This window comes from Gobius niger, assembly GCF_951799975.1.
Source record: "Gobius niger genome assembly, chromosome: 6".
NCBI classification, from domain to species: Eukaryota; Metazoa; Chordata; class Actinopteri; order Gobiiformes; family Gobiidae; genus Gobius; species Gobius niger.
Genome location: NC_136857.1, coordinates 33,246,143 through 33,266,785, shown reverse-complemented (window position 1 = coordinate 33,266,785; position 20,643 = coordinate 33,246,143). Strand labels below are relative to the sequence as shown.

The 20,643-nt window shown below is 42.7% G+C and overlaps 1 protein-coding gene across 2 annotated transcripts in view; it reads right to left on the bottom strand.

Annotated features, from left to right (window-relative positions):
• Nucleotides 1-20,643, bottom strand: part of dennd2da (DENN/MADD domain containing 2Da) — a 42,420-nt gene that overhangs the window by 2,513 nt on the left and 19,264 nt on the right. Inside the window, exons 1-13 of one of the 2 annotated variants that reach the window (XM_079558032.1) lie at nucleotides 18,354-18,566; nucleotides 13,279-13,326; nucleotides 13,111-13,206; nucleotides 12,271-12,437; nucleotides 10,903-11,015; nucleotides 10,250-10,319; nucleotides 9,930-10,007; nucleotides 8,727-8,867; nucleotides 5,314-5,462; nucleotides 4,972-5,143; nucleotides 3,224-3,274; nucleotides 3,068-3,149; nucleotides 1,542-1,787 (exon numbers count right to left, since the gene is read on the bottom strand). In XM_079558032.1, the coding sequence (XP_079414158.1) occupies nucleotides 1,542-1,787; nucleotides 3,068-3,149; nucleotides 3,224-3,274; nucleotides 4,972-5,143; nucleotides 5,314-5,462; nucleotides 8,727-8,867; nucleotides 9,930-10,007; nucleotides 10,250-10,319; nucleotides 10,903-11,015; nucleotides 12,271-12,437; nucleotides 13,111-13,206; nucleotides 13,279-13,326; nucleotides 18,354-18,420 (1,480 nt within the window). In that variant the 5' untranslated portion in view covers nucleotides 18,421-18,566. Of the gene's footprint in view, nucleotides 1-1,541; nucleotides 1,788-3,067; nucleotides 3,150-3,223; nucleotides 3,275-4,971; nucleotides 5,144-5,313; nucleotides 5,463-8,726; nucleotides 8,868-9,929; nucleotides 10,008-10,249; nucleotides 10,320-10,902; nucleotides 11,016-12,270; nucleotides 12,438-13,110; nucleotides 13,207-13,278; nucleotides 13,327-18,353; nucleotides 18,567-20,643 lie in introns of those variants that run through there. The other variant, XM_079558031.1, reaches the window with a different exon arrangement.

The window sequence follows — 20,643 nt, the reverse complement described above, 5'->3', positions numbered from 1 at the left end:
AAGTGTGACCTAAGACGGTATCTATTATTTTTGGATAGGTCCCAAACCTGGCATACGTCACCCTTTTGAGCGCCTTTATGAGCAAATAACACATTTGCTGACAGAGAAGACATTGACCATTTTTGCTTCATGTGGATGGTTCCAGTAATACTAATATTTACAGAAAACCAAGACAAAATAAGACATCTGCATTTTGACCGTTACCATAGTTACAACCAGTGCTTAATTTGATCCCCCGTTTGGAGGAACGCATTCCCCCAATACAATTTTTTTCAGGGTAAAGGATCCGGGAAATATTTTGGAGGATCCGGCAAAAATGTATCTGATATAATGGTGTCTATTGAGAGTGTTCTGGCAAATGTTTTGGCCTGTTCCCCCAACAACCATGGAATTCTCAGCTGCCCTTCACCTCCATTGACTCTGTGCATAATGTTAGAACCAAGCTAACGGTAGGCCCACAGCCGTTCTGGTCCAGCAAACATGAATAAAAGCACAGGTCGTCTCATTCAGAAGTTCATAGTTCACGCACTTGCTACTTTACACTGTAATGCTAACAAGACACACGTCTGCTCTGACTTTGTCCAGTGACTACAATAAAAAAGGGGGTTTCAGAACCAGGAGCTTTTTGTTTGTGGTTTCCACTTGTTGCAGCAGACAAACAGAGTGGAGTTTAAAGGATACATCGCAGAATACAGGTGAAACTCGGAAAATAAGAACATCATTCAAAAGTTCATTTATTTCTGTAATTCAACTTAAACTGTGAAACTATAATATGATATAGTCTCATTATATTATTACATGCAAAGTGACATTAGCCTTTGTTTGCTACAATTTTGATGATTATGGCTTACTGTCAAAATATGATAAAGATTTTTGATTTGGGGTTTTTACAAGCTCAGCCATAATCCTCAAAATTACACAAATAAAGGCTATACACATCGCACTTTGCATGTAATGAGTCTATATCACATATTAGTTTCCACAGTTTAAGTTGAATAACAGAAATTAATGCACTTTTTAACTATTCTTCTTTTCCGAGTTTCACCTGCATGCACTAATAATTAGAACCAAACGCAAATAAACCCACAGGCTAATGCAGCAACAGCTTTAGGCATTAGCGCTATCAGCAGAGCGAAAATGAATGTTTTAAATAAACTTTAATACCATCATTCGTCCATGGGACAAAGGGGTAAAAATGTCTCAAGATCATCGCAGCGGCTTCACTCAGAGCCGAGCTTTCAGTGTGGGCGACCAAGGGACAAGAGTGAGGGGAAAGAGAGCTGCAGAGCGAGGACGGACCAAATCACCCAAAATCAGTTTCTTTCAGTTGAGAGATTCAAGATGTTTGTCTGTTAATATAAAGAAAGGGCATAAAGAATGAACTGCTAAACTAATGAGACGACCTGTGTCCTTGCCGTGCTTTTATTCATGTGTGAAATCAGTGTATGGGCTTGACTCTAACCCATTTGAATTTGTAGCCTCTTTATTTTATGTTGTGAGCTATAGCCACCCCCCACAGGAGAGGACACACTGGGAGAGACCTTGCTGAGGGCCCGGCTGCTGCTGCTCCACCTCCTGGATGAAAAGGTCGAACATCTGCGTCTGGATGAACTTCTTCACAAAGTGCCTGGTGCTCTTGGACTCGATGGCCTTGTAGAATTTCCTCTTCTCGAACACGCCGCGCTCCCCGGGGCGACTGTACTTGACGTAGGACGCGTAGTGCCCCACCGTCCTCACAAAGAACTGCAGGAAGGCCTCCGACACCACGCGGTTCAGCTCCTCCACCGCTGACAACACAACAGCACAAGTCCATTATCCAAACTGCCTTGCTTCAGGACCAGCAGAGAGCCATCGTTCATACAAATAAAGGATTTTGGCCCGCTGGGTCAAGACAAATTCTGGCCTTTAATGAGAAATACATAATAGTTTAACGAAAACTGTGACATATTATCAAAGCATTTTAATAAGAGGCGAGTCCAAAAACACATCACTGTCACAAAAAGGATGCAATTATTATTCAGAATTAAATATTGAAGAACCTCATCAGAACAGGCTGAATCCAAATCCCTTTTTAGCATAAAGGGATATTTCCGGATTTTTGAAATATAGACTCATTTCCTGGTTATCCAGAGTGTTGTTGATTTTTTTTTTTTTTTAATTCATGCAGTTCTTGTATTTGAAGAGTTTAGTGGTGCTAGGCTAGTGCTAGGCTAGCGCATGTCTATGGTAACTAGTAGCCTGCATTAAAAACCTCTTCAAAATCATGGGGCAGTCCTCCAAACGTTGCCATATGTTATTTGTAGAAAGCTCCTTTGTGAATTCCACGTGTATTAATGTCAACTGCAGGTAAACAAACTACTGTAGATCCGGTAACCCGGTTGCGTACTTACAACCTGGAAGCTGATGCTGCTCAAATAAAAGTTATTTTAAATTCAAAATGGTTATATTTAAAACATTATTCAGTCGACACAGACATTTATATTGGTAGTCTGGTGTTCTAAGTGATTTCCTCAGGTGCACTGTGCTTGGGTCAGACTGTTAATGCAGGCTACTAGTTACCATACACATGTGCTAGCCTAGCGCTAGCCTAGCACCACTAAACTCTTATAAATATAAGGACTGTATGAATGAAAAAAAATCTCCAGAAACCAACAACACTCTGGATAACTAGGAAATGAGGCCCTATGTCAAAAATCCTGAAATATCCCTTTAACTTTCAGCTCAGAGTGCTTAAGACTTGAAGACAAGAAAAGGTTAGTCCGTGATTTTGGCTCTGAATTCAAGCGGCCAGTAACAAACCTGTCAAGTTTTGGATTCGAACATACGAGACATTTTCTAGCGCCCGCTGTGAGCCGTCTCATCAGCCTAACCAAGCTCCAAGACGAGTAAAAGTACAGTAGTTTCGGTCATATTTGAAAACAACGGAACTGTGTCGCTCAGACGGTCATGATCAGATCAGATTGTGGTCTCTTCAGCCTACAATATTACTGAGGGACAAAGCGGAGGTCAGGGGATTCACTGTGGACCCAGCTCTGACACAGGGAAACTCTGGGGATGTTCCACTCACTTGAAGCTTGTTTCCTCCCTTTTAGAGACTCCAGGATCTCGGCCTGGATCTTCTGGGGCAAAATGCTCTTCTCATCACCAATCTGCCAGAGAAATGTTCAGCTTTAGACAAACCTTAGCTATAATGGAGTTTGCTATTAGAGGTGAGGTTTCTCACCGAGAACATGAAGGTGTCCCTCTTGTCCTCAGACAGGTCCACCAGCAGCAGCTGAGGGCAGAGAGTAATGTTAAGCTACAACATTCACTCACTGGATTATTATTATTTTAGGTCACTACATCTCCATGTGTACACACAGGACTTATGTTTCAAACCTTTGAATCTTTACAAACATGTTGGAAATGGGATTCTTAAGTTGAGCAGTTCATATTTTAGTCTCCTCTCGAGCTCGAATGCTGATGTGAACTTCTTCATTTTAAAACAAAGTTTCAAATTACAATACAACATATTTTTCCCAAACTGCTTCAGATTTAAAGCACAAAGGGCCTGGTCTTCTGCCTGACGTAAGGACAGTGTTGCTCTAAACGAGACGGTCATCTGGCCCGTGCGCAGATGTGCCTGAGCCACTATGTTTATTAATATCAGCACTGAGAGCATCACCCCTCCTCACATGTTTTTCTCGTTTACATCACACTGCCTCATGTTCTTCCTTTAGTTAGTTAAAGACTGCCCCGAAAGAAAGATGTAGAGCCGGCCCCGCTGTCTGGACTCAGCCAAAATGCGATCCAAACAATCTGTACGTCCTGCGTCTGGGCCACAGATATAACAGACCGAGGCGCAGGCGCTGCCCATCCACCTCGCTCTCACACAAAGTCAGCACATTTCCGTCACTATGTTACTGCTATTGATCTGCTCTGCACCGGTGCATAACTCTTAATCAATACTATATTAACTTATTATTAGCTAACATTGTGTGAGTTTGCAATTTCTAAATCTACAAGCACAACAAATGATGTGTGTGAGTGAATGTATGGTGGTGGTCAGGTGGTGGTGTAGTCGCGAAAGCGCTTCTGTCAGTCTCCCCCAGGGGAAACTGAAGCTACAAACGTAGTTTACACCACCGAGTATGGAGTGAATGTCCCACTGTCTCATGTAAAGTGCTTTGTGACCATGTCTGTGAAAGGCGCTATATAAATAAAGATCTTCTTCTTCTTCTTCTTCTTCTTGTTCGTGGAAGAATGGGAATATAAAGTTCTGTTGGGCCTGTTTTTTTTATTTTTTTTATTTTTTATTGTTGGGACTGTTGATAACCGCTAGAACCTTAAACATGTATAGACTTTCAAATCAACTGTATATTACTTATTATAGCAATAATAAGAGTGTTTACTATTCAAAAAAAGGCTTAGTCTGTTGAGACCCCTAGAGAGCGAGCGAGTGAGTGAGTGAGTGAGGTGAGTGAGGTGAGTGAGGTGAGTGAGGAGAGTGGAGTGAGGTGAATGAGGAGAGTGGAGTGAGGTGAATGAGGTGAGTGGAGTGAGGTGAGTGTGTGAGTGAGTAAGGTGAGTGAAGTTGAGTGAATGAGGTGAGTGAGTAAGGTGAGTGAAGTTGAGTGAGTGAGGTGAGTGAGTGAGGCGAGTGCGTGAGTGAGTGAATGAGTGGGTTGAGTGAGGTGAGTGGAGTGGAGTGAGTGAGGTGAGTGAGGTGAGTGAGTGAGTGAGTGGGTGAGGTGAGGTGAGATGAGTGAGATGAGTGAGATGAGTGAGATGAGTGAGATGAGTGAGTGAGTGAGTGAGTGAGTGAGTGAGTGAGTGAGTGAGTGAGTGAGTGAGTGAGTGAGTGAGTGAGGTGAGTGAGGTGAGTGAGGAGAGTGGAGTGAGTGAGGTGAGTGGAGTGAGGTGAATGAGGTGAGTGAGTGAGATAAGTGAGTGAGGTGAGCGAACGTGCGTGCTTGCGTGTATATCCCTCACATCAGTGGTGTCAATGATGTCGTCCACCTGGCTCTTCTGGACCCCCAGCAGATATGGAGTGGGAGCCATAACCACATCTATGAGAATCTGAGGCACGATGGAGATGAAGGTGTGCTGCCAGGTGAAGGGGTAGAGGAGGGCGGCCACGGCATGGAGCACCTGGGACAGAGTGCTGCCAAACACACAGGATCAACACCTCACTTCTTCTATCACTATGTGGGCATGGCATTTAAACATGTGCGTGATGTACTGTATGTTTTACGAGCAAACAAAGCACTTCCTTATTGCTCCCGGGGACCTACCGGACCTTTCCAATAAAAGTAAACGTCCTGCCTAAATTACCCGAGCTCGTCGGCCATGAAGACGATGCGTCTCTCCAGAACAGCAGCAGAGAAGACCAGCAGCACCTCGGCCTCACTCAGACACTGGAACAGAGTGGAGAAAGTCACATGCTCCAGCCACGAGTCCAGAGGCCGGGTCAGCCTGATGATCTGAGGAGGACACGGGGCAGACTGTGAGGAAGGAGCATCCCCCTGAAAATAGATATACTCTATCCACAACGCCACTACTGAGTCATTATGTTTAGTTTTGGCGTCTGGAGAGAGGAGGCGTCAGAAACTAAGATTGTACAAAGTCTAAAAATCCCAGTCAAGACTAATGTGAGGCCGAGCAACAAAAGAACAGACTCAGACACTTTTAAAGAACACTAAAGGACTGTCCAATCAGAGCTCAAATGAATTGGTTAGAAAGTGGCTCATCAGGAAATCTTGTTGAAAACTCTTTAGTCCTAACACTGCAGCTGAGCACATTGTTGTAAATGTTTGCCGTTGAGACGTTCCTATTTTCAAAAAGCACTGCAGTATTTATTTACCAAACCAGGAAAGCCAGAGATTGCTGGTGGTAAAGCTCTTTCTCTGAGATATTCTTGGAACTTTTCCTATTTCATAAACTATGCTCATCATACACACATCCTTTAATGTGAATAAAGCAATATGCATTTTTGCATTCATATTTTTGTTTCTGAAGATCCATGGTGAAAGCATCTATATTTTGGCAGAAGTTATAAATAATTGGTTCAGACGGTCACAGTTTGAAAATACACAGTGACACAGTGTCATTTGGTCCATGTGCTTCGTGAAGGACACAAACAAACAGAGCGATGACTGCGTGATACCTGTCTCTTCCCTCCTGTTCAGTGCACTTGCTCTGAGCTGCCCCGGCAGCAGCAGCTGACCGCGGGGCAGGTGGGCAGGTGCACACGCTCAGGCTAAAGCAAAACATGGATATTGTGTCCTACACTGACATAACGAGATCCTACCACTGTAGAGTTTACAGACTGCCTTCTGCCTGTCGAGAGCTTCATTATCCTAATATCTCTGAAACTGGCTTTCTCCCTGTGGCCCTGTGCGCTCCACATGTTGTAAACAACGAGACACGCTCCAGTCGTGGCGTGCATCGCATGGAAACAAACGTGACAGTCCTCGCACACGACAGACAGATATACAGCTCCAGTTTTGACTTGGTTTTGCTCTGCCGTGTCACTACAGCCGCCTGCAGCAGCGCATGTCATCAGGCCCGTCATTTTCACGCTTCGATTCATTTATTTTAACGCGTTAATTTGATCATTTTAACGCAATTCGTTAACACGATCACTTTCCCGGCCTTAGTTTTTATTTTATTGACATATTAGTAACAGATAAGAAAAATCTGTAAAAGCTTAAATTTTGCCCTCTTTTTTTAGGTTCAAAGTTTTTTAATGGTTGCGGGTGCGGGGCGGGTTGTAAAAATAGAAACAACGTTGTGGGACCTGCGGGCTAAATAAAACCCTGACATCACTAGCGGGGATCATTCGAGGACACGTGGATGTAAAATCTGTAGGGCTGAAACAACTCATCGATTATTAAAATAGTTGATAATTATTCAAGAAATCTATTAATCATTTTCTGCTAAACACAGACTCAAATAGAGCAAAAACGACATAGCAATTCTGTATTTTTGATGAAAAACCACTTTGATTTTATAGTTGGGGCATGTTGTAAATTTCATAAATATCTGAAAACTAAGCTGTACAGCGGCTGTATGAGTGGCTATCATGGTTATCAATGGTTTGTAAGGTTTTCACTGCTGACTGAGCTGGCCACTACAAGTACAAATAAGCACAAATATCAACTTCTCTTCCACATAAAAAGTCACATAATGCACCTTTAAGAGCACTATGGTTAATGTTTCTATTTTGTTTTGCATATTCATACTGAGGAATACTCACAATGACTCATTTCATACTGATATCATCAATACTGCCTAATAATGAACATTTAAGCAATTTTATTTAAAAACCAGGGTATTACTAATATCACACTGAACCTTTACATCCTACTAAGTGAACATACATATAATCCTGTCACGATAACAAATTTGAAGTTCGATATATTGAGCCAGGAAAGTATCGCGATAAACGATATTAACGATACTAGATACAGTCAACTCTCAGGCATAAAAAAATGACAGTAAACCTTTGTTTTAAAAATAATAAAAATGCATCATAATATCCTAAGCTACCACACGATATAAAAAAGAAACATCACAATAACAATATATCTGACGATATAATTGACAATGGACAAATGACTTAATATTTTTTTTAACGACATACTAGCTTCCTCGCAAATATGATCTACTCAAGCAGTTTACATCCTTCATTTCATTTTACTTTCTAAGCACTTGTCTCCGTGTTCTACACTCAGTGTTTCTGCTGCTCTGATGGAGCTGAGCGGAACATCAATTATATCGTGTCCACAACGATATCAAAAACTATATCGCGATAACGATATGCGATACGATATGGCCCACTCCAACCACACAAGCTGCAATAAACATGAAATACAATGTAACTCAGTTTGCTTCTGTTAGAAATCAAAGTTTTACATAGAAAAAATAGGGGGGTAAATACCGAGCGCAAAATTATATTGTTTATATATAGCATAGATATAGCAATTATCATGACAGCCCTACATACATAGCATTTTTTTTGGTGAATGAAGTAATATTGCAATAATATCGATATCGCACACCCATGTCGCACATCGCAGCACGTAGCATTTAGTCAGAGGCTAATGCTAGTGTAGGTACTTCCAGGCATCACACGGCAGCACGACCCTGAACTTTGACAGTCCAACCCGAGGACAAGTGCAGAATACAGGCAGGTCCCGACAGCAGCCAGTGCGGTGCAGGAGGAGGGTGTGTCTGCAGGCAGGACGCGCCCGGACATGTCCCAACACCCACTTTTACTCTCACACTACACACTTCAGTTCATGAGCGGAATCCACTTTGGAATAAGGCTAGAATGTGACAAAATGTGGAGAAAGTGAAGGTGGTTGAACGCTTTCCTGGATGCACCGTATGATCATGTTCTGATATATCACTGTTCGTTTAGCAGCTCATACTTGAGACCTTTTCCAAACACAACTAAGTCTCTCTGTCCGATTACCAGCCGTATTCAAATTGTGAGCATGGATGTACTAATGTACTATGGATGTACTAATGATCTGGAGAGGGTGCCGCCCCCTCTGGCCTGTCGCCGGTGTCTATTCCATGGTACTGCAACAGGAAATATGCAAACCATATTCCTGACATGAATCATCTGCTACTTTTAAAGAAAGTTTCAAAGTATCTCGATATGGATAGGTATTCAGAGTGTGGAATGGAGTGGAATGGAGTGGAAAGTCCATGCCCCTGCCCGGCCGAGTGATCCTGACCTCTGTGCCCGACTCCGGGATGAAGCTCTTGACCTCCACAGTGTTTCCCGGGGCGGGGAACGGAGACTCACGCAGCTTCTGCATGAACGGGTAGATCATTGCCATGGAGATCTGCCGCCGCTTCTCCACCTCATCAAAAATCTAAGCACACATACACACAAGAGAGTTACGTTACATTTTAACACCGTAGTTTCAGTATAAGTGCGAAAAACTAAAGAGGACAGTCAATGATGAAGACTGAAAATATGCTGAGTAATGATTTTGTTTGAGAATTAAAGGAATATTTCAGGATTTTTGACATAGGGCCTCATTTCCTAGTTATCCAGAGTGTTGCTGGTACCTGGAGATATTTTTTTTGTAATTCATGCAGTTCTTATATTTGAAGAGTAACGTGGTGCTAGGCTAATGCAAGGCTAGTGCATTTCTATGGTATCAGCTAGCCTGCATTAAAAACAGTGTGACCCGCTCCACAGAGCACCTGAGGCAAATCACTTATAACACCAGACTAACCATATAAATGTCTGTGTCCATAGAGTCATTTTTGGAATATAACTGACCTTGCATCACATGAATGATCTCATTTTGAGGGACTATTTTGTAGCAGATCACTCCGCAGCTGCGTAGCTTATACAACCACGAAGCTGATGCTGCTCAAATATAAGGTATTTTAAATGCAAAATGATTAAAATTGTTCTATGGACAGACATGTATATGGTTAGTCTGGCATTAAAAGTGATTAGCCTCAGGTGCACTGTGGAGCGGGTCAGACTGTTTTTAATGCAGGGTAGCGGACATCGTAGAAATGCGCTAGCCTAGCATTAGCCTAGCGCCACAAAACTCTTCAAACATAAGAACTGCATGAACTACAAAAAAAATATCTCCAGGTACCAGCAACACTCTGGATAACTAGCAAATAAGGCCCTAAGTCAAAAATCCTGAAATATCCCTTTAAGAAGGGACAAGTTCCAGCTTTTTTATAAATTACTTGAACCTCTGTCCCACAGTGAACACATCACCAGACAATATAATGGACTGAAACTTTTGCTATAGAATACTATTGTAATAAAATCTGAACAAAAAAGTTTTTGTCATTTCATCTTTTTTTTTCATTTAAAAATTAAGCATTGTATGCTGAAAACAGCCCAAAGTATCAATCTTTTCAGCGACAAAAATCGACATAATGCGTGCGCTGTGCGTGCTCACCTTAGAGAAGAGCCCGAAACAGGCCACGCGGCTGATGATGCAGTAAGCCTCTGGAGGACGAGCTCCTTTCCCACTGGGCTGCAAGAAAACCTCTGTCAGTTCAAGGCACAAAGTGGAACCTGATCATTTAGAATACAGGCATCGTTCATTATCCAACACACTGACTCAATCTGAAGGAAATCAGCTCGAGGAGTCACAGCACTGGCTGATACAGGCCCCAATATGGTACTGTAGTAGGACTTGACTTGTCATGTATCGAATCGACCCCGGGCCCCCGCATAATGGTCCTGTCTAATGCTCACAGAGGTACATGTACTGACCAACAGTCTTCTGCAGTATCCGTTCCTCCGGCTTCCATCGATCTCAGTGAGGACAAAGGAGAAGGTCTCACTGAAACAACACAGGGGCCCAGAGGGGCCGATTAGACACGGGTACAGAGAGAGCTTGTTGTCAGCAAATATAAAACCGCAATCTTTATAACAATACTGTCATGTGATTGGCTCAAACTCACCATAGGGACTAAGAACAAATCAGAGGGAGCTGCACAATCCATCATGCAACATTACAATGATCAAATATGTTTAGCTGTGGCACTGCAGCGCAGCCCAGAATGACTTTTGCTGTAGTCCGTAGTGAGAAACCACTAAACCACCAAACCAAACCACCAAACAGCAACTTACAGCATCCATAGAAAAAAGAATGTATTATTTTATGACGAACATCATCTGTTCACGCAGGGATTTTCTTCCCGTTTTAAATATGCCATTATCAAATCATTATCTTAAAATCCTGAGTGAGATCTAGCTTAGCCAGATTGGTCTGAGCACTCGGTCCGTGAGTGGTGGTAAGTGCTGTTCTAACGGTAGAATCAGGGCTGCAGTCACGTGTAACTGTTTGATGCAGGAGGAGCTACTGTACATCTACAAGTCCTTTGTGTGTGGATGGAACACTATCCGGAGAACTGTGGGGGTACCTGTGGTACTCGGTCAGAGGAGCCCAGTTAATGCCTTCCGGAAAACAGAAGAGTGTGATGGCCTTCAGCGTCTTCTCTTCCTCCTCTTTCTGGGACCGTGCCATTCCATCTCTCTGAAAGAACAGTCATTAGACTTCCACAGTTCCCCAGTAAAGGTCCCCCCAGAACATCTCATTAGTCATATACTGTATAATGTAAAACAGTGATTCTCAACTGGTGGGTCAGGACCCAAAAGTGGGTTGCGGAACCATTTTCAGTGGGTCGTAAGCCTAGGGAACGTTTTTTCAATATTTTCCATCTGAAACTGCATGGAAACACACGGGAGTCTGTTAAAATGGGTTGTTTTGATCTCTTTAAAGCATATCTACTGCTTGTTCAATAAAACTTGTGTGGAAAATACAATATTTTATACGATATTTGGCACATGTTGTCATACTGCTTGAGCCATCCCACTTGAGAACCACTGATGTAAAACAATGTGATTTTCAGAAAAAAAGTTATTTACTTTAGGTTACGATGGTGAGGTTCGGACCTTGATGTTTTGACAATGAAAATCGTCCCTCCACGACACAAACTTGCCTCGCCCTGCCCTAAAGCATGTACATGTGGAACTCCGATTTGTCAAATTTGTCAAATCAGAGAAGCATAACTGGAGAATGCCGAATGTTTCTGGAGCATCTATCCAGCCCAATGTGACTGACGGACAGGTCTTTCTGCACAGACTAACACTCGTCACTGTGCTGATCTACTTCACTTAGGTGAGAGCGTCCCTGGCTGTGCTCAATGGAGCTGAGGGAGAAGCACTTAACATGTGCGATGTCCATTTTCTAACTGTTCCAAATGTATTTACTGAAGCACTAGTGTTTTAGCTTATACTGTTTGTGTAAAGCTTAGCCAAATGTTTCACAAGTACATCTACACAGTTCTACTGTCAAGGCTTTATTCTGCACATGCCTTAAACCTATGCTACCCGTTCCTCTGGAGAAATCACACTAGGATGGAACAAAGTTCTGCTATAAATCACGCTTTACAGTCCTAGTTGGCTTGGGGTTCTATGGCAGGCTCGGGCAGGCAAGTGTGTGGACGGGGGAATCGCCTGGCCCATTCACCTAGGGGGGTAGAGGGGGGAGGCGAGGGGGGAGGGATAGTTGGCTATACCTTCCCCCTCGCCAATCGCCTCCCCACCTCCCTTTTTCTTTTTTTTCTAATATACTTTTAATCTTTCTTTGTTGTAAAAGGTTCAAAAAAACTTTGATGGGAAGATTAAAAATAATAATAATAATAATAAATTCATCGGACACAAAATCCGACTGCAAAAAAAAAAAAAGTCCTAGTCGGCTTGCCCGGATAAAAGTAAACTGCACAGACCTTGGGGAACTGGTAGGAGATCTGCGGCTCGTAGCTGCTGCCACTCTTCTTCAGACTGACCACCACCAGGTACTCAAAGAAGTACTGTCCACTGACGTAGCGCTGCTGCCTGGATGGACCCTCACACAGGGGGCCCGGGGCCTCCGGTAGCTCTGGCTCCTTGGACCCTGTACAGACAGGTGGAATAAACACAGTCACAACTCCTGACATGTGAGCTGACTTGTACTACAATCATTATGGGTTTTCATGAGATCTTAGCTGTGACTCTGCCCTAGTGTGAAGAGCTCTGGGTGACTTCCTGTGAAAAGCGTAATACAGTGTTCCCTCGTTAATCGCGGGGGTTACATTCTAAAATAACCTGCAATAAATTAAATCCACGAAGTAGTAAGCTTTATTTTTACAATTATTATACATGTTTTAAGGCTTTAAAACCCCTCACCGCACACTTTATACGCTTTCCTCGTTCACGGGTTCTCCCTTATGCCTGGTGAACACTTCACTGGCATTTTCAGGGCATTATGATGCATTGACAGACCAAAGTCTCCCTTCACAATGTTTATTTGATGACGTTTTTCGATTTTGTATGAAATTTCTCCAACATGGCCACTCTCCGCCAGGCAATACTGTCACGTGTGGTGCTAAAGGAATCCCCCCGACAACACTCTATAATCCACATATGGTCATTTCATTTGTGGGAGACGCCAGCCACCAAAGTCCGTGGGATATATGTGCAGACGTTACTAAACTTTAGGTACGTTTTCATTCTACGTTCGCTTTCGTAGCTCCTACAGGATTTCTCCTTCACAAACAGAGACTATTTACAGCAACAGTTTTACTCACTGTCTTTCTTTCCTTTGCGGAAGGAGGAGAACATGGCGCTGACCCTTTTGAGGGCGCCTTGCCGACTCCCAGCATCTTCAGCTGGAGGGCTAGGGCCTGCAAGAGAGACAGGTAACAATAACAGCAGCACAGAAGGGGAAAGAGTGACCGTGGAGAACAGGTACTGACCGTGCTTCCCAGAGACGTCGGAGATGAGGGCTCCTCGGGGCTGCTCACCTGCAGCACAAACACGATTTTTAAATATAGATTTAGACTGTGCTTTAAACTCCATCACATTTTCAACTGTATTAAAAGTGTTCTGAAGAGCGGTTTAAAGTCGGCACATAAAGGAGGCAACAGGTGCGTAAAAATAAATAAAATAAAAATAATAATCAAATAAAGCTCCTGAACACTGTCTCACTCAAGGTCAGCTTGGCTGAAATTTTGCAGCCAAAATAAATCGATTAAAGTGTGACTGTGTAGGAGCGTTTGGATTTCAGGGCAGTGATGATCTGAACACATCGACTGTCAGTGAACTCTTTGTAGATGCAAAAACATCAGGAGAATAAGGTAAAAACTCCAGCCACACATTCAGACTCTGTCGTAAAGGTTCAAGTCCTCGAACCCAGTTTCATTTGATTTATTTCATTTTCAAGAAAGTTGAGAACTAATTGACAAAATATCGATCTGAGAGGGTAAGACTTTTATAAATTCCCCAACATTAGTCAGTTAAAAAAAAAAAAGAAAAAACTATTTAAAACAATTATCAATGATATGTATAGGTTCCTTCATCTACACACCATGTAAAACACCATCCACTTTCATAGCTACACATTTGCATAAACGTATGATCCGTGCTGGAACACAGTACGATGTGTGCTGCTTCGGTTTGTCGCTGCCGTTTTGTTGCGTCCCATATGTTGGTTTTCACCTCGGAGGCGACGGGTTTCACCAGTCGCTGTCGTTATTCGCCTCGCGTGTGTCGAGTCCATTAGCCAAAATGTCTCGCTTTGGCCCAGGTGGTTCCAAAGAGTCGATGAGCACTGCTGGTCCCTAAGTGTGCTATTATAGTTATTTATTTGGATTTTGGTTGTGTTAAATCTTGAAGGGCAAAGACGATGCTGCTCCCGCCCCTCCGTCAGCCAGCTCTAACACCTGTAGAAAGCTGGATAACGTGGGTCATTATTTTTTGTTTTAAAAATAAATATACTGCCTATTGGATCTCGAAAACATAGAAATCAGCTGATTGGTTCATTTGTTTTGTTCTTGATGACAGGGCACCTGCTTGTTGGATTAGGCACTGCCCTGGTTTATCAGAAAGATGGAAAGTCGACGGCTTCCCCCCCGCTGCTGTCGGTTGAAATTAAAGAGCACTTTGGAGCAGGGAGTGACCGAGTGATAGAATTACACCGGAAAGCAGCGCACAGCGATGAACTGTTATATACGACAAAAGAAGGTGGATTGGTATATTTTGTCAGGAAAAGGGATGAACTGTGGAGGGAACTACCTGCTCTGGAGAACTGAATTCATGCTGACACCAAGTAAAAGCTAGTTAACTATAAATATATGAACTACTTCTGGAATCATTATTTTCCTCCTGGGAGGAAAGCAGCTGGACCTCTTATCTCTCCTACACCGTCAACACTTTCCCTTCAAGGTCAAGCGGCTTAAAGACAAATAAGGACTGAGCTCTCTGGCTATACTGTATTTACAAAACACTGATTTCAAGGATTGTAAACAACGGCACACACATACCCCCCACTAACCACACCCCCGTCGTTCTACCTCTGCCTCAACACGTTTCCTCCGCCAGTTTTTATAACTTTAACCTGAGTGTAATTGCGCATATCTTCTTTTGTAAGGCGCATTGAGTTGCCTTGTGTGTGAAATGTGTGGTAAACATGCCGTGCCTGTTTAAGAACGTGTTTGTGATTATAGTGAATCCATGAGACAGATCAAATCGATGCCTGTGAATGTACCATGTGGTCCGTGAAATGTGATGAGAAAGAAAAGACCGAAAATGATTCAAAGCGAGGTGAGTGACGCTGAAGCTCAGTTCAAGTCGTGCGTAACAACAAGGAAATCCAGGATGGCGGTGTGCGCACGTGAAGGATAAATGGAATAAAACCCTTTAGTTGGACGATACTGATCGAGATGAGTTGTAAAGAAACTGCATCGACTGAAACGGCTGTCGACCAATGTAAAACTGCTTGTGAATATGTGCAGCTTTACTGAAGGCCGAACACTGAACTGGTATAAGCTTGATGTGGCATTGCAAATTCATTCAGCTACAGCAGAGTGAGAACAGCCCCGGGCCCCTCAACAAGTCCCAACACAGGACTGTGTGAGATGAGAGACACTGCATTCCTCCTGCTTCTCGCCAAAGGCTCTCCTGAGTGGCAGTGTTATAGTTTACAGAAAATAAATCTAATAATCATTAATCCAATGTGCAAAGAGCAAATAATCTACATTTTCGCTTGATAACGGCATAACATCCACAAAGGAAGAGTCCCAAAAGAACCATTATGCAGCCGTGTTTGTAATGTCATGCTAAAAATGAAAGTGAAACTGTGAGTGCACGGAAATCAGCTGATTTTATTTGTTTAGAAACTCTTTTGTGATTATAGTAAATTCAAGATAGAGGAATATCCAATCATAGAACTTCTGTTACAGTATATTCTACTAGCCCGGCTTTCAGAATAATCCTCCTCTGTATATTTTATACACAGGGATATCAGTCTGAGCAAGGAGCGGGCTTTCGCCACTACAGCCAAACTCAAAGGAGCCTGTGTAATCAATAACAACCTACAAGCAGCGGTAAATGATCAAAAACACATTGGCAAACATTCTGTTTGAATATTAACGCAGAACGCTATAACACCACTGACTGCCCTTTGCTGATTGGTTTACTCCACTTCCTGTTTGCTTGCGTATGTCAAGTTGATGCGGAGTCTTCTCTACTGCCTCTTTCTTATTTTGAAGTCATGATTATTTATTTGTTTGTACATAAGGATAAAAGCGTAAAGATAACACAGGCTGAATGTTCAATAGGTTTTCAACACAAACAACCCTTACATAATCTGTAAAATGCCTTGTTTGTTTTGTGAACGTTTAAACCAGGGGTGTCCAAACTTTTTTCACTGACGGCCACATACAGAATAATATACAAACAACTGGGCCGCACTCAGTAGAGGTCAGATATATAACTACACCTCTATTGTATTAAGTTAGAAAATTCAATAAAATGTTAACTGTGCTTTTTCATTGAATATGCTTAAAGGAATAGGCCACCGTTTTTACATACTGAGATATGTTCTTACCTGAGCTTAGACGAGTTCATGTGTACCTGTCTGGTCTTCACACGTGTCCTCAGTCACGTAAACACAGCACAGACGGCGTTAGCATTTAGCCTCTCCTCCTCTCCTCTACAGCTCCAAACCAGGTGAAGATAGAAGCTACCAAGCTCTTCCACGTTTCACGTGAAGTGCTACACATCCACACAGTAAAGTGAAGATAGTACTAAGCGGATGTTGAACTACTCCTGGTATTATTACGCCTTACAATATAGTTCCCCTTTTTATCCGATTAGAAAATCCACATTGTTAAATTTTGTGTAATTATACTTTGTAGTGTAACACTTCATGTAACCATATTTAAATAGGGAAAACGTGGAAGAGCTTGGTAGCTTCTATCTTCACCTGGTTTGGAGCTGTAGAGGAGAAGAGGAGAAGCTAAATGCTAACGCCGTCTGTGCTGTGTTTACGTGACTGAGGACACGCATGAAGACCAGACAGGTACACATGAACTCGTCTATGCTCAGGTAAGAACATATCTCAGTATGTAAAAACGGTGGCCTGTTCCTTTAAAGTGAAAAACAGTCTTCATCACAGCTTTCTATTGATGGATTTTCATTTATTTTTAACAAAAGAAAAAAGGTAATCCAATTACTCACCATCACAGACTGAGGTGTACTGCTCACAGTAACTTAACATGAATCCCTTCTAAAAAAAAATAATAATAATAAATTTATTAGGAATTGCGATCATTAACACATGAATACTGTGTTCATTACTGCAACAGTATCGCTGCAGATTAAAAACACATATCTCCCATTTACCTGTGAAGAAATAATCATTTCCCCACTGTGGCCCTCATGAAAAAAAAAAAAACATATATTAAACAACATTTTAAGAACTTACGTAGTTTGGACAGCCCTGATTTAGACAGAACTGTTAAAGATTTGAGAAAGTTTGGATATTTTCTCCTTTAACCTCTTGACTGAGCGCATTTTGTCTGGTTCGGCTTTACCCAAATCTAAAGGCTCATCGACTCGAACCTACAGCCTATAGGCCAGTATAATGCCTCATTTGAAAGCTAAGACCAACAAAACTGATTTGTTTTGCTGCATTTTTTTTTCCGTTTTTCATCACTTCTTTATCGCTCTTTTGTTGCTTTTTTTTGCTGCGTTTGCATCCTCAGGTTAATTTCAATCATCTTGAACAATCATATGATAATCCTGACATCCTTCCTGGACAGAGCACAGTGAACTTAAATCATACGAGGCTCTGATGCTTTTACTTTCCTTTTGACCACACTGGAGTTAGGAAGTTAGGAACAACTCACGTTTTACTTCAGTGACTTCCTCTTTCATCATTTGTAATTAATGTTTAGTCCCATTTATTCCCATGGAAAAATTGGGTCTGGGTCAAGGAATTGGAATAGAGTCCATATGTGTGTTTCCAAACTGGTTTTAGCCATAGACCCTGCCAACGACATACAAGCATCTTATTGAAAACCACAACAAAAATGTGAACATGAACCACTATGGCATCATGGACGATGGTGTCAAAGTTGAACCAATATTTGATCTGAACATCTGGGACACAGCTGGAAGGGTTGCTTGTGGAATATTCACACAAATGTATCTATGGGAGTTACAGCAGGACTCACAGAAAGCCCACGCACCACCGTTTGGGAAGCGCAGGTACACCAAAAGTGCCTTGTGCGCTTGATCTAACTTTTCTATTGATCCATATGGCGCTAAAGTCAACATGTCAGAGCGTCATGTTGACTCAGGGCGGAGAGCAGCAAGGTGCATGTCCTCAACCGCAGAGCGAGCTCTTGGGAAACGGCGGAGACAAAACAAAGCAACGGAGCAGAAACTTTCCCGGGACGACGCCGGGCTCGTCAATCCCGTCCGCTCGAAGTGAAACGTGAAACCGTACTGTTTTGGCTCCGTTTAGTGACGTGCGGTTCAAACTCACTCCATCGGTTCCTGAGCTCCCCCAGGCGGCCCTTGCCCTTGCGTCGCTTGGCCACGCCGTTACTCATCGCGGAGGGGGGTGGCGGGGGCTGAATCCGTCCGCGGACTCCGGTGGGCGGCGGGCCTCATCGCTCCTCTGGACTGTCCGTGTGCTGCGGGTGTAGGGCAGGCTGCGCGGGGCTCACGGTGCGCTCACGGTGCGCTCCCAGCGTGCGCCACGAGACTGCAAGGGTGAGCGGGGCGTGGTTTGTGTCTGCGCTGACAGTGCGTCTGAGGCGGGGCTAGGGGCGGGGCCATGGGCTGGTATCGGAGGCCGTGTTAACGGATAGTTTAGCCTCTTAATCCAGGGGCGATTTTAGAGTGTCAATTTAGCACCTGAGGGTTCTGGGGAGGGGGTTCTCCCTCAGAACACTTTGAACACTTTGTAATTTGATGCATTTTAGAGGAACGAATTACATTGAAACATAACTGTAAAAATACATAAGCCTATATTCAAAATGACACATTCATTTTTATAACAATTTATGCTAATCAGATTGTGGCATGATTTCAAAAGCATATGACAGTTATAACTATTTATTTTTGGCTAAAGGCTACTGTTAAAAAAGTACAATATAACATGTAAAAATGCTAAATATAATTTTGAACTAACAGGACAATTCTTTTTTGCGCAGGCTCGTTGCGCTAGTTTTAGTTTGTATTGTGTTAGCCGCATTAGCATCAAGGCAAAAACATCCACCGTTATGAACACGTGAAGTCCTTACGTCTCATGTAATGTTTTTAAACCTGCTCCAGTCACATCTCAACTTTTACTCGCTGTCCTTTACCAAATCTTGAGCTTTCACTTCATTTCTGTGGGACCTGCTCATTTTTAATGGGAAGAGATAAGGGACAGGAAGGACAGTGCCGGGTTTACTGTCCAGGCGGAAATCACGGGGGTCACTGTGCATAGAGCCCATTGTGCAGACGTGTCACCAGTGAGTTAGAGCTGTATGAGTTTCTCCCTCTTCTTCTGAAACAAATGAAATAACTTTATTTTCATACAAATAAAATTTGATCAAATCGATCATCAGGAATAATAATAAACCTGTCATATTACCTCTAAACCTCAGTCTGACACCTCTGTCAGGCCTCCTGTCCTAATGTTTTACAGACTGATGCTTCTATAGTGAGAAATGCGTCGCGAGTCGCTGCGCTATTGAATGCACAAACATCTGTTTATCAGCTGGTATAAGTCCGTGTATATGAAATGTGGATTTTCAAAAATTAAAAATTGGCCAAAAGCTTGTGATGTGGAGCCTCTCTATAACATCTACATTCCTACAATCACTATTTAGTCCGTATGAGCTGTTGCAGCACCACAACTCCAGGGAGAGACAGAGCAGAGTCTGAGGAGAGGGGAGGGGAGGGGGAGAGCTCAGCTACAGCAACAAGACACAAGACCAAATCCTTTACTAAAGAGGGGTGTTTATGCTTTAATTTTAAACAAACATATTTTACTAAATCTCCGCAGAAATATATAATAGAAGTACATAATATGTTTAGTGTGGATTTTATTTCTGTTATTAAAATAGGCCTAGCCTCACCCCTGCCTTAACCGAGCGCATTTTCTTCAGATCAGCTTGACCCAAATTCATAAGATCACAGCCTATATAGGCCAGAGCAATGCCTCATTTCAAAGCTAAGACCTACAAAACTCTCCTAAATAGAGCTTTTTCCTTGCGTTTTCATCACGTTTTTGTCACTTGTTAATCCCTTTTTTTTACATTTTTGTCACTATTCCATCACTTCTTTGTCTCATTTTTGGTGCTTTTTTGACACTTTGTTCAAGAAGCTTTTAGATTTGGGTAAAGCCAAACTAGAGAAAATGTGCTGAGTTCAGGTGGGGGTTAAGAGATTTAAAATCAAACCAAAGATGTTGTTAGCACATGGCCTCTCCCAATGTTTTCCTATAGCACCAAACGGGGTGAAGTTAGAAGCTCCCACGCTCTTCCACGGGTACAGGTACACATCAACTCGTCTAAGCTCAGGTAAGAACATATCTCAGTATGGAAAAACGATGAACTATTATTTAATGTTCTTCTGATATACACAAATGTATTCTACACCTTACATATATATACTATGTGTGAATATTTCGGCAGTGGCTCAGGTGGTGGAGTGGGGGTGATCAGATGGTGGGGGGTTTGAATCCCAACTCCCCCAGGTGCACGCTGTCACAGTGTCCTTGGGCAAGACACTTCACCCACCATGCCTCCAGTGTCCTGCAGTACTGTAGTACCTGAGTGTAG